This window comes from Drosophila albomicans, chromosome 2L, assembly GCF_009650485.2.
Source record: "Drosophila albomicans strain 15112-1751.03 chromosome 2L, ASM965048v2, whole genome shotgun sequence".
In the NCBI taxonomy this organism is placed as follows: domain Eukaryota; kingdom Metazoa; phylum Arthropoda; class Insecta; order Diptera; family Drosophilidae; genus Drosophila; species Drosophila albomicans.
Window position 1 is genome coordinate 13,420,474 of NC_047628.2, and position 14,414 is coordinate 13,434,887.

The window sequence follows — 14,414 nt, forward strand, 5'->3', positions numbered from 1 at the left end:
AATATAAATTGTCAATCGAACTATATTCAAAACTCTGCCACAATAACAACAAATTTAGTATTGATCGTTAAGACTTTACATTGGATTACTTTTTAAAATAATAAACTCAAAAACTAAAGGCCTTCTATATGACATACAATATATTTTCCCATTTATTAAAAGTGCATTTAATTTTATTGAATTTTCGAATTAAAGACTTAAAGTGGGATCAGCATTTTATTTGGGTGTGAGTTTGGCTTTGTTCACGTAGCCTAAACTAATTTCACACACGGCTAGATGGCATGGCATGTGGCATGTGGCATGCAGCATGTGGCACGAGAGACTGGAGAGACAGTAGGCGGTCCCCCGTCGTTTTCATAACTTTGACAAGGTAACACACAGAGCCAGGAGACTGCTAATAAAGTTACACGTGCTCACACACACACAACGTTAGATAGTGAGAAAAAGAGAGAAGGAGCGAGCGGGTTACACACACAGATTGTGTATGTAACGCGTTTTGTTACGATCCCAGCAACCAACATCAACTCCACACACACACACACACACACACATTCAGATATAGTACGATGCAAACCCAAGAGAGTTGTTAACGTTTTTTCATCGCAGTGTTTACTCTTTTTCATCTTGGCGCCAGGACTCTAATGACAGGACCCCTGTTGCAATCCTGTAAAAGAAGGCGGGCTGGCGATAAGCGACAATAAACATAAAAAAAATGAAATACAAGCCAGCCCCTTTCCCCTCTGCTTTCTCTCTCTCTGTGCTTCTTTATTTTATGCAATGCTCGGCACAATTTTAACAACCACACGAGATTTTTGTCGAGCTTTATTGTTGCGCTCATCGTTGTTTTTTGTTTTTTTTTTTTGGCGGATTTTCAACGCATCAACTTAATCATTTCCCTTCGTGTAGCACACGTGCAGCGACTCGCTAATGATGGGGAATGTTCCCTCTACCTTCCTTTTGTCTGCGTTCACAGCGCAAATTCATTAATTGAATTGCACCCAGCATGTGAGCGGCCCCATGTGGCGGCGTCTGCTGCTGCTGCTTGCCCTACGATTGCGGCAAATGTGGAGCAAGCAAATAATAAACATGTCATATTCATCTGTATTGTGATGGGCGTGGCAGTGTGTGGCAGCCGTATCAGTTGTATTCAACCGCGTTGGCCTTGTTTATTCAAAAGTTGTATTCAAACAAAAATATGCCCGACATCTTTTTTCATAACCAGCTCACGAACAGCATTTCATTATACCCTTTAAATAAAATATTCACCACGGGAGGTAGCGAACAACATGTAAATGAACGAGTTTAAATTTAAAACATACCTAGCCTAAATTTATTTTCTATTAATTCTTTCTCTTCTTATGAAGATCTTATTTTCTGGCATCTGGTATATTTTATACGCTATAGTAAATGTTTTATGTATTAATATTAAAAAATATAGCATTTGGTATATTTTAGTATTAGTGCAGTATAATAATTTAGTATATTTCAAAATTATTACCACATTAAATATTTTATGTAGTACTATATCAATATTTTGCAAATATACCATTTGATATATTTTAGTATTTTTCAGTATAATAATTTGATATACTTCAAAATTATTACCACACTGCTTTGCTTTAATGCAAAATTGGTACCGGGTATCTCTTAGTCGAGCACATTCCACTGTAGCTTTCTTACTCGTTTGTTATAACAAATCGATTACAATAAACACTTCTTCACACTTCCCTTAATTGCAATTTCATTTAGTAATATGATCTATTTTCCATTTAACTAAAAGATATCTCCTAGTCATTCTTTTTCACACTGAAATTTTTTCATATTGGTTTATATTACATTTCAAATATTTTTTATAGCAAATTTAATGCAACGAATCACCGCAAAAAACGGAAATTCGGAATTTGCTCGAAGTTGCTTGTTTGTTTTCATTTTGGGATTGAGTTTTATTAAAAATATAAAAAACTGTTGGTTATACAACTTTTTTTGTAATGCAATTGATTGCAGTTTTAACGAGGATATTGTAAAAATGTTTGATTTAATAAGGAATATGAGAGAGGACAGCAATCAAACAGAGCGAATCGCTTCATTTTTTCTCCATAAATGCATAATTAATTAAAACTTGCATTAACAAATGTAAAAAAAAAATACATATATATTGCAGAGTTGTCAAACATATATTAATTTAAACGATGATTGAAATTGAATTTATAATATTTTATCTTAAAAAAAGTTCGACGAGAAAAACCAATAAACTTGTATGTATACGGAATTTAAATAATAAAGCATAAACAGCAACATTCTTTTTGCTGACAAATCAGTTGAAAGTCTTAAATTCTCAACAAGTCGTAATTAATTGAATTTATTGTGTAAGCTGACAGTTGACATTTTGCACTCAAGCCAGAGGCTGCAGCTTCAAAGATTCTAGCTAAGATTATTAATAAGTGCGTCAGATCCATTTCGATGCGTTTGTCAATTTGTCGCATCAGCAAAAGGAACAGAACGAAGGCGCAAGTTACAATCCCAATGGCATGTCAATACAATTGCAAAAAGGAATTGGCAACACGCACGCCACTCAACACACACACACATACAGACAACAAGACAGAGAGTCAAAGTTAACCAAGGATGTGCTGCATGCTGCGTTCTGCCTTGACTTCTGCTTCAGCTGCTGCTGTTGTCATGTAGAACGTCAGCTTAACGGGCGATCAGCGACAGTGAACGACAGACACGACATGGCTGTAAGTCAGTTATATGTCTGTTCTGTGACACGCCCCACACTCCACACCCCACTCCTCATTCCCAATACTCGCTTCGAAGGCGTTGACAGCAAGCAATTTTCAATTGCTGAAAATTATTTCTCACAAATTTGTTTGTCGCCCACTTTTGACGAGTGTGTTAACTGCCAAATCAATCGATCCCAAAAACATCGTGTTGGCAAAAACGCATTGCATGCGTCGCCATTTCCATTTCCACCGCCATCTGTAGCCTTCCTTCTATCGTAGTATCGCCCATTAAAAAGCAATTTCATTTAGTAAAATACACACGCAAGCCGAAAAGTATGCTACACATTTTGAGTGCAACTAAATTTTACACCCAGATAAATTCCAATTATTAAAATCGAATTTGCACAGCACGCATATTGATGCAGAGAGCGTGGAAGCGTTACTGCAACTAGAGATGACACCGAGACGTGTCACGTAAAAGTTAGATATATCGTTTAAATTAAAGAGATTATTATTTATATAACAAATTAGAGACAGCGGAGATGACACTAAGACGTGTCACGAGAAAGTAAATATTTTTGAATTGTTGAATATAAAATCTACGATAGTAAATATTATAAATATTATAAATATATAGTTTAAATAAAATAAATGCTGGTAACTATTATTTATATATAGCAAATTAATGACACTAGAGATGACATAAAACAATCAAGAGAGAGAGTAAATATTTTTCAATTCAATATAAAATCTGCAATAGTAAATATTATAATTATCTCACAAATTAAGTAGTGCGCTTTTATTGATGCTGCAGAGTCGGTATTACTTTTACTTAGTTATAATTCAAAATCGTGTCACGTTGAATAAATTTATAGCAAACATTCACATTAATATGAAAAAATATATAGAAGGAAACGGAAAGGACACATATCGTGTCACGGAAGTCAGATATATCGATTACATAAAATATGTGATAGAATATATTACTGTCACCTATCAAGTCGTGTCGTAAATATTTATTGCAAAAGTTGTTATATAAAAGTAATATAATTCTAGATAGTATTATTTATGTCTGATGAAACCAAGTCGTGTCACGAAGACTAAATATTTTCAAATTGTAAAATATGGCAATAAAAATTATTATTTATATCCCAAAATTTAGGAAAGCTCACATATTGATGCATCAGACTCAACATCACATTCTCTTAGAGATGCCATTAAGTCGTGTCACGAATGCTGAGAGTGTAGCAAACGTTCAAAATATTTTTTTTAATATATGAAAATATAAAACAATGAATTTATTTTTTATATATTAAATTAAAAACTTAATTAATGTAGAAGAAGAATTTAATTAACCACTATAAACGTTTCTAAACCATGTCACAAATTGCAATATTTTTACCCAAAATAAGAAATTGTTACAATAACTATCGATTACATTCACCATGCGCATCTCTAACGCTTATATCAAACTCTAATTATGCAAATAAAGTGCAAAAAAGCAATTATTTCGAGTATTTCCGTTACCCAGCACCAAATGCTCAAATTATCAGATTGTTCGTTCTATTTTTTGTTTTTTTTTTTTGGTATGTGGGAGAAGTGAGAAGTGAGCATCTGTGCTGAACCAACTACGAACAACCAGTTGCAGATTGTTTTTGCAGCGTTTTCTTGATATGTTTTCCAATTAATTTCGCTGTCGTCCAGTGTTGTACAACACTGTTTGCGCACATGCAGCTGTCAAGTGTCTTGAACAAAAAATGCTTCCACAGCGGATGCTAACGTGAAACAACGCCCTCTGTCACGCCCACCGCCCGCCTTCAATGACCCAACAGCTTCCCACCAACATTTGCAGTGTCTCTGCAATAAATTTGTAAAATTGCGAATTTTCTGCTTCAATAAATTGTCAAATCTGCAAATCAACAATAACTTAATCTATGACGCTGCTAGTGCACTGTGAATACATATTGGTTGAATATGTGTGTGTGAGCGAGCGTGTGCACTGACTGCATGCAATACGTATACGTAATGTGTTGTTAACGGCTCATAAAATTGCACTTTAAAACGCGATACAGCAGTCGCGACTCGAGCACACACAGCAGCAGAGGACAAAACAAAAACAGGAAGTGTCAACGGCAACGTTGAGGGGGTGAAGAGCATCAACAACAACAACAACAGTGGAAAAACTGCAGAACGTTGCGAATGAGGCAACAATGTGACGTGGGGAGTTCTTTCACTTGCGTTGGAGTTTTAAATAGAGCTCAAATGTGGGCCACGGAAAATGAATCTAATAAACAAAAATAAATGGGTAAAGGGTGTGGAATACAAAATGTATACCAATTATAATATAAACTACTAAATTATTTTGCTTCAATTCTTACAATGAATTCGGGTCTGTAACAAGAACCAAAATAAAATTGTTTAAATTGTAGAGTATTTTCTAAACCCATTAGTTTTCATTTTGTAGTTGAAAAGTGAAATATTTTGTATTTTAAAAAGATAATTACTCATTAAAATCGTAAATTGTGCAAACGACTTTAAAACTGTGAAAAAAACTTATAATAAAAAGTAAACTATTTGGGAAGCTATTAATTAATTTCAATTCGAGTATTGAAACAAAAGTAGCAAACTAAATTAGTAATAATAATAATAAAACAATTTAATATTCATTTTGCAGTTGAAATGGAAAATATTTTGAATCTTAAATTGTACACATGAATGTTGTCCAAAATAAATTAGTATAAATTGTGGAATATATTTTATGCCAACAACAGAAAACCTATTAACTAATTTAAATGAGAATCTCTTGCTAACTGCCCTCGTACCATAAATAAACTGCAATCGAATGGCATTGTCGCTTTGTATCTGCCACAGTGTGAAATTTATTATTAAATGAAATACATGAAATGGAAAATTATGTGAAAACAATGCACGAAACAAGTGCGAAACGTGTGAAACTGAGATCATCATTGTTGCAAGCCAAAAGCGTTAGTCAAGATGTATAAATCGAAAACCAATACAAAATTATTAGACATAATTGCTCTGCAATTTAATATAAATATTTCATGAAGTATTGAGTAAGCCTTTCCGCTAAATAAAAAGCATCAGGACATAAACAATAGGAATAACAACCAACAAATTGAAGTGCTCCATTTAATTTTATACAAGCACATTTCCTCTCTTTCAATACACACACACACATTGACAACATGGCGCATGACTCTTGGTTTAAAAAAAATCGTTGCATATGCACGGGCGCTGGGTAAAAATATTTGTTCGTCGCTGCGTGTGTGCTGCAATTTTTCGCGCTGCGAACTTTTGCATAAATATAAATAAATATTTTTTAATATGTTCATAAATGGCAAATACAAAATAAGAATGAAATGAATGCAAAACAAAAATCGCTCACAGACACGGTCATAAAAACCGAGCTTTTTGAAAACAAATATAAATAATGCATAAATACAATGAGGAACGAAGCGAGACATAAAGACACGACCCATTTAAGTTAAACGCGCACTGGGGGCACATTTGTTGACGTTGCGACTGTTGTCATCCCTCGTTAACATCCCCGAATACAACAGGGTATCAACAAGTTGGGCAAACAAATGAAAAATTTGGATAAATTAAGAAGCGTTTACTTACATAGAGTGGTAAAATTTATTGAGAATACAAAGAATGATGAATACACCTCGATGCCATATTACAGGGTATTCACCAGTTGATCATACTTCCCTTGCAAGATGTTACCACATAATTGTTGATGTTTTTTTTGTTTGAAGCTTTGTCGCGTTGTCATGAAATATGCATGCCACACATTTACATGAGAGGCATTAATTTTGCAATTTCATTGGCTCTTGTTATTATTATCATTTCCCGTTATCTCTCTCTCACTTCTCTGATATGTATTTTACGTTTTTTGTGTAACGCTAAGCGATGTAAAATTGATATATGACACTCCTTCATCTCTTTCGGTCGTATGAATATGCAACAAATGGCATGGAATATCAAATGTGTTGTCTGCGAGCTAAGCTGTTGCTTAATATGAGATGTGCGCATACTTTTATCTCCCACTGCGAAATATTCATATGTATATAATATAATAGACCATCAGCAGGTTTTACAACATGCAAAATGTTTAAATATTTGCTTTGTGCAAAATGAGCGGAAATAAAAAATAGTGATGTAAATAAAGAGATAGTTGTAAAAAAAAATTTAAACATCATGAAAGCAATCGCTTGACAAAAATTGAAAATAATTAATTAAATGGATGACAATATCATTAAATAAACTATAAAATTCATTAATTAAAGCAATAAAATCAACTGGCTGCAATATAAAATTTCTTGCCATCAATTAATTAATTGGATTGGTATTCACAGTAAAATTCACTCAATATAAATATAAGTAACATTAAATCGATGTAAATGATTAGCAATTTCTTGTAATAATGCAAAATTCCATTCCTATTTTGTTGTATAATTTATTTTGGATATTTCTATACATTAATGAAATATGATTTACGCTGATTTGTTGCCTGCATCCTGGCACAACATTTATTTATGCAATTTTAGTTCGCTTGCAACAACAACGCATAAATCAAACTGTAAAATCGGAAAAAGGCAAACGATTTTGAACGATATTTTTTGGGGCAACGCACAATTGCAATTAGTTGAATATTCCAATGCTAATTAGTTGAAGGGGGAATAATTATTATTGTTATTGTAATTTTCTTTTACAATACTCCGCACAAGATTATTTAAAGGGAAGTTTACATAAAGCTATATAAATAAAAAGAAAACGAAAAAATAATATCATATAAAATAAATAAAGAATAAAACAAACTTGCATCACATTCAACTCCAAATTTAAAGTTAACTTCCAAATTGTAAGCTCAAAGTGCAGCTGGCGCCATCTCTCGTGCACAGCTTGCAACTCGTTTTGTTATTATCTGATAATCTGTAACCTATTTACACGGTATATTCCCGTTATGCACTTTCCGCATTTGCTATTCACAATTGTTCTTTTATTGCCATTTTTGCAAACGAAATCAATTAAGACCACGCACAAAATAAGCTCATCACGAGAATGATGGAACCCTGCTGATGATGATGATGATGATGATAATGATGTTGATGATGATTGTGATGGATATTTGATATGTGGCCATCTGACCAGCTCTATATATATATTTGGTAGATTATGACCTGAATGAGTTGTGGGGGATTATGGGCAGATATTTTTGATGCTGCTTTGTTTCCGTTTCCGCTGTGAACCGCATGACATCTGCGCGTTTCAATTTATCTTTTTTTTTGCTCTTTTAATATACAAAGCGCTTTTGTTATTGGCAATTGAATTGTCGAACAACATTTATTTATTGCATAAATACACATAGCGTAGCGAATTGCATTTGCTTTTTAATTTATGATCACAACAACTAATGAGAGAACTTCCATTACAATATTGCTTATAATCGCGACGTTAACAACATTAAACTAAAGACTGAAGCCCAACTCATTTTACGCGACAGTTGCGCGTAATGTTGGCATTAAAAACAGAAAACAAGGTACCCCAAAAAATACCAATTATGCATTTATGATGATGATCCACTTGAGTAGTTACCTCAAGCACACCTTATAAAGAGCAGCAAAAACACGATAGTATGACAGCTTTTATGCTGTCTCTATATCTTACACATGTGTGTGTGTGCGTTCAACTGGAACTGCATGTATGTATGCATGCGAGGCAACTTGTAACCAGATGGCACGCGAAAAACTTCAAATTCATTTTTATTAATTCAGACAACAGCACCATCTATGGGATATTGCTAACAACTAGCCCAAGCTGGTTGTTTTGTAAATTGAGGGAGCAGCACCATCTATGAGACATTTCTGGCAACTATCTATAAGCGAGTTAAAGCTGCTTGCTACAATACTTAGAAAAAGCGCAATCTAGCTGGCTTGGTGGGCAACAGCACTGCTATAAACAATGACACTGAGCAATTTTAATATTTACCTTAGCTTTAAGTAATTGCAATATATGCAGAATCTACATTGCAGATGTACTAAGAATTTTGAAAATTACTTACTTGCAATCACGGCAGAGTTAGTGCAAAAATTAAGATATGCAATTTACTGAATTTATCATATAAACACATCGCACATTGCAGCTTTCTCAGTTTTCCCTCTTCTTTTACTGCGTACATAGTACACTAGCCGAAGTTTCATTAATAGATGTATTTTAACTGCAACATTGCAAATATTGTTAGTTAAATCTAACTTGACACAATAACGAACTATTTATCGAATTTTGTTAAACAATTTCAATAAAATAATTAAATTTCTCGAATTTCACAATGCGCGTCTCAACTTTTCAGAAAGCACCGTTACTTTTAAGCGTTGCCAGATATTTGGCATTGCAGCAAACATGATTAACATAGGCCACAACTACAGAATTGCTCCTCAGCTGTTATCGAGAGTACGTCGTAATCGATGTTTTTGTAGCTCTCTCTACGACGCATTGCACTATCAGCTGTTTTCAGTTGTTTGCCGTCTGTTGTTTTTTTTTCTTTCACGACTGATAAGAAGCGACGCAATTGAGTTGTGAATTGTGTAAAACTAATAAAATAAAAATTGTGCATTTGCTGCGTGCAACAAAATGAGCGGCAACATACATGGCATCAGTTGGTTTCCCAACTTTCCCGACAAATTCGTCTCCTGGGGTCAGGAAATCAATTTATACGAGGTGCGCAGCAAAGAGGAAATCCAACAGCCGCAACAACAAAAGAGTCGACTTCCCTACATACCCTGCAATTATCTATCTAATGAGTCGCGCTATCAATACGCACGCTGTGTGGCCGCCTCCTATCACAGTGATCAACCGATTATCGCTGTTGGTTTAGCAGATGGCAAAATTGGCATTTGCAATTTTCGCGACACTTTCGACAGCAGCTGGGAGTATAGTAAGATCAGTTTATACTTATCTTCTCTGCTGGAATTTCCCCTAACTGATTTCTTGTATTTTAGCGCCGCGTCAACAACGCATGTGCACTTGTCTTGCCTGGAATGAGTTGGATGCCAATATTTTGGCCATTGGCCATGACAAACATCGGTCGGACTCGTGCATCACCATCTGGGACATTGAACGCGGCGTCCCAAAGGAAACGGCGAGTTTCTTTGGTCTCTCCGAGTCCGCCAATTCGCTGTGCTGGGATCACAATCATCGTGTTTTGATCGCTGGCATGAGTCAGAATCTAATTAAACTATTTGATCTGCGACGTAAATTTAATCTTACCTGAAGCTTTCTTACTTCAATTCTTTACTGACATTCTCTCCTATTTCTAGAAAGCAACGCCACCTGCCAGTCCATCAAGACCAAGGCTGTCCAAGGCCTGGCCGTTGCCCCCAATGGCAACTATCTGTGCAGCTACGTGGACTCCATGATTATGCTGTGGGATCTGCGCGCCATTGAGCGGCCTCTGCGTCAAATCTCCTCATCGCGCAATCACATGCAGCTCGCCTGGTGTCCAACGCGCACTTCGCTGCTCTCCTCGCTGCAGCGGGACTCGCCTTACATCACTTTGTATGACATTCGCAGTGTGGACAACGAGTCGAGTCGCGAAGTCTATCATGTGAAGCGTCAGATTAGTCCGTTTCCTGCCAAGTATCAGCACAGCAGCAAGTTTGCCGCCCTCAACGGATTGTCTTGGCATCCGCGTGATTTTGAGCGCATGCTGCTGCTTGCGGATGCTTTGAATATACTCGACTTTCGTCTGCCCGCCAGTTTGCATACGGCTTACAGCAATCGCCATAAGTTGCCGCTGCTCATGCAACGTCCTCTTTATGCTGCTCCATCGCCAGCAGTTGCTGCTGCGCCTGCCTCACCCACAGCGCCGCCAACAAGCAGCTGCAGCACACACAGCACAGGCAGTTCTCTGACTGATTATCAAATGGGTCAAAATTCGCTGAGTTTTGATTTCCTAGAGCGTGAGTTGCTCGAAGAGGATCTGGTGGAGGAGACACGTCAACGGGCGCTGCAGGATTACGGCATGAATAAACCAGACAATAAGAGGTTCGCAGAGCTGCAGCTGACGCCATATTTGCGCAATGTGTGGACAACGCTGGGCAATGTGTTTTGTGAGGAACGCTTGACGGGCTTGAAGTCAACGCTGGGCATTAACTTGGGACACACTTCAGAGGCGCTAATGGCGAGTTCACGCATTGAATCGCAGCTGCTCCAATGGCCGGATGGCATCAACAATTCCAACAAACTCGTGTGCTATAGGTAAGTTTGAGAAGGCTTGAGTGTGACTGAGGACTTTTTAAAGATTTTCATTCTGTGTAATTCGAAGATATCAACGCTTATTTTCTATAGGTAAAACTATCTATCCTTAATGACTTACTAAACTACTTACTGATAGTCCTAAAGTGAGCTATAAACTCACTGTCCAGACTGTAAGAGTTGGGAGGCTGTAATTCTTAGACATACTACATAGTACTCAACATTTTAACATATCCTATTCTAACTATTTAGTCCAAACAGTAAGAGCTAGGAGGCTGCAAGATGTTAGACCTACTAGTCCTTGAAACTTGAACATCCAATAATTCAGAATATTTAAGAATTCCTATTGTAAAAGTAATAAATCGTGCAATTAGTGCACACCGTAAGAGCTGGGGGGCTATAATTGTTTATTTAGAGAGAGAGCCGGATATCCTAACCCATATAATTGTTTAGAAAATTTGAGTTTAAGGAAAAGTTTCTTAAAATTCCTCTGCTCTAATATCTCATTTAAGTTGAATCGGTATAAGCTAGGAGGCTGCAATTTTGACACAAGATACATTCTGGATTTCTTAATATGTCCTTAATAAACTCACACTTAATTCTCCCTCTTTCTCCCTTATTAATTGCAGAAGCGAACAACGCGACTTGGCGCTGCAGCTGTGTGGCTGGTACTTTGACCAGGAGCTAGACAGATTCATCGAGCAACTCTATGCCAACAAGGAGTTTAGTCGCGCTGCCATGATCTGTGTCTTCCACTTGAAAGTGCTGTCTGCCTGCAACATCCTCTCGCAGGCGGCGGATATGATGCGTGATCCCAGCATGTATCGCATCACAGCAATTGCGCTGTCCAGCTTCAATGCGGATCGTTGCAGTTCAACGTGGCGTAATCAACGCTCCACGGCGAATATGCAGATACAGGATCCACATTTGCGTGCCATTTTCTCGTTCCTCACCATGGAAAAGGATAACTTTGATGCCGTGCTCAAGGAAGAGGGCGTTTCTCTGGCGGATCGTGTTGCTTTCGCCTGCAAATATCTGTCGGAAACAAAGTTAGCCGACTACATAAAGCAACGCATTCAGCGTGCCATCGAATGTGGCGATTTAAATGGTCTGCTGCTCACTGGAGAATCGCTCGATGGCATCAACATATTGCAATCTTATATGGATGCCAGTTTCGATGTCCAAACCGTTGCCTTGGTGGCCATTAATTACTTTAGGAATGATCATTTTACGGACAATCGCATACAATTCTGGATTGCCAGCTATTTGGATTATTTAAACAGCTGGGGACTGTGGGAGAAACGCGCCGAACTGGACATTAAGATTGAGAATATTCGCGCCTCATCGCGCAGTTCACGCACCGTTTATTTGAGCTGCAATTTCTGTGGCAAGTCCGTGTCGAATGCACTGCTGGATGAGCCGCGTCCCCGAAGCACAAGCACGAGTACGAATCGGTTGTCATCGTGTCCGAGCTGCCGCAAACCGTTGCCACGATGCTCGCTGTGTCTGATGCACATGGGCACCATGATCAACACAAGCGGTGGCAGCGGCGGAGCTGGAGATGCATCCACGGATCAGGCGGGCGGCTGGCAGCTGAAGCCGTTTGCCAAATGGTTCTCCTGGTGCCAGACGTGTCGTCATGGCGGTCACACCGAACACATTATGCAGTGGTTCAAGTGAGTACTCCAATCATTCATTCAGTAAGTAAATGTTTATCCTAATGTTTTCCGTTTGCAGACAAAATTCCGAGTGTCCCGTGTCGTCGTGCAACTGTCGCTGCTTTGACATGGATGGCACCAAACTAAACGCATTGCGTGACATTTCCTAGCTGCCCAAGGCAAGCCTTCAATGCTGCAACTGCTGCAGACTATATAGACATCCTACAACAACAACAACAAAACGCCCATGCCATATGGTTCGCCTTAAACTGAAAAGTGTTCATTGTACTTAGACAAAAACGATTAACGGTTGATGTGCCCATAGCTTTAGTTTATTATGACCCACAGCTGTTAGCTGCTCAAATTGCATTTTATACTTACAATAATTAAAACATCTACAACTACAACTTTATGACGAAATACAAAAATCAAAATTTAATTGTTTTCAAATTTCGCGCGCATGTATATTGTCGATGTAACTTCGATAGCTTTAACAGGCACAAAAAGTTCTAACAGCGTCGATTATAGTTGAAGCTGTTAAGTTCAAATGCGCATTTATTTTTTAAGTTTCTTCGACTAACCGACATTTCGCTAGTTTAATGTTGCTAATGAAAATAGTATTAAATAAATTAGCCTTATCAAGACGCTTTTTTTATTAAAGAAAACTGAATTTATGTAAAAAAAAAAATTATTATCCAGCTGCTCAATAATCAAATATCAAAAAATGTGAAACATCGATAATGTCATCGATGTTTCTCCCTCCGCCACAACACACTACACACGTTGTTAGAAGAAGCAGCAGCGCAAAGCACACACAGCGCAGCTGAAATAAGAATTAAATTGTTTTTTATTAATTACAAAAAGACTGTGCTTCCAATTAAAAACTCCTTTAAGGAACATATCTACTAAAATAAACAAATTAAATGTACAACACAAAGTCACAAAACGTGTATAACAACAAACCAAGTAAGTGAGTCGAGTGCATGAGTGTGTGCAAATATTTGTGTAATAAATTGAAATGACAAAAAGGCCCAGCAGCACTTTTACTATCAGTTGCCGTTGTGTTTGCAAGTTTAGGACATAAAAAGTGAAACGTGCGTGCAACATGCGAAATAGCACTGAAATTTCAGTTCACGGTCAAATGTTGCCAAAAATACGCACAGAACAAAACTGTATATGAATATATTAATTATAGATTATAGAGTACGTTTGATGTTGTTGTTATCCAAAAAACAAATACCTGCTAAATCTATCTGCCTTTAAAATGACGTCGAAATCGTGTATTTGTTGTTTTTTGTTTCTGTTTTTGAAAATTGAAACTTTGCCAACAATTTTTGAAGTCACTTTCAGGCATTTTCACCGCGTGACCCTTTTTTGTTCATTGAATTTATGCGGAAAATGTGTGAAATATCTTTGCGTTACACAGTTTGTTTGATTAACTGCCATTCGTCTACAACTTCAAGTTTTGGAATAGTAAACACAGTTAACGAACCGCATATTATGTCATTTGACTAAATTTAGCGTTTAGCGCACGAAGCCAAGCACCATTCATTCTCTCTCCCTGTCTCTTTTGTTCTACCTCTCTCGCTCACACGTAATAATCGCATGCCGTTTTAATTGCCGTTGTCATTGTATTCATAATCCATTATTTCTTATGCTTCTGTGACCATTCAAAAACAGAGCCGGCAAAATAAACAAAGCAAAACGCAAGACAACTTGATGCGCCTGACAGCGCAACAAGAAAGTGAGAGAGAGA

General features: G+C 37.1%; 1 protein-coding gene across 1 annotated transcript; it reads left to right on the forward strand.

The window, feature by feature from the left end:
* Positions 1-9,269: 9,269 nt before the first annotated feature.
* On the forward strand, positions 9,270-13,097 carry LOC117566075 (GATOR complex protein MIOS). The gene is made up of 5 exons (XM_034245554.2): positions 9,270-9,681; positions 9,746-9,997; positions 10,064-11,003; positions 11,630-12,676; positions 12,738-13,097. Exons 1-5 carry the CDS (start codon positions 9,378-9,380, stop codon positions 12,826-12,828), a joined length of 2,634 nt encoding a protein of 877 aa, XP_034101445.2. The 5' UTR covers positions 9,270-9,377; the 3' UTR covers positions 12,829-13,097.
* Positions 13,098-14,414: the final 1,317 nt, after the last annotated feature.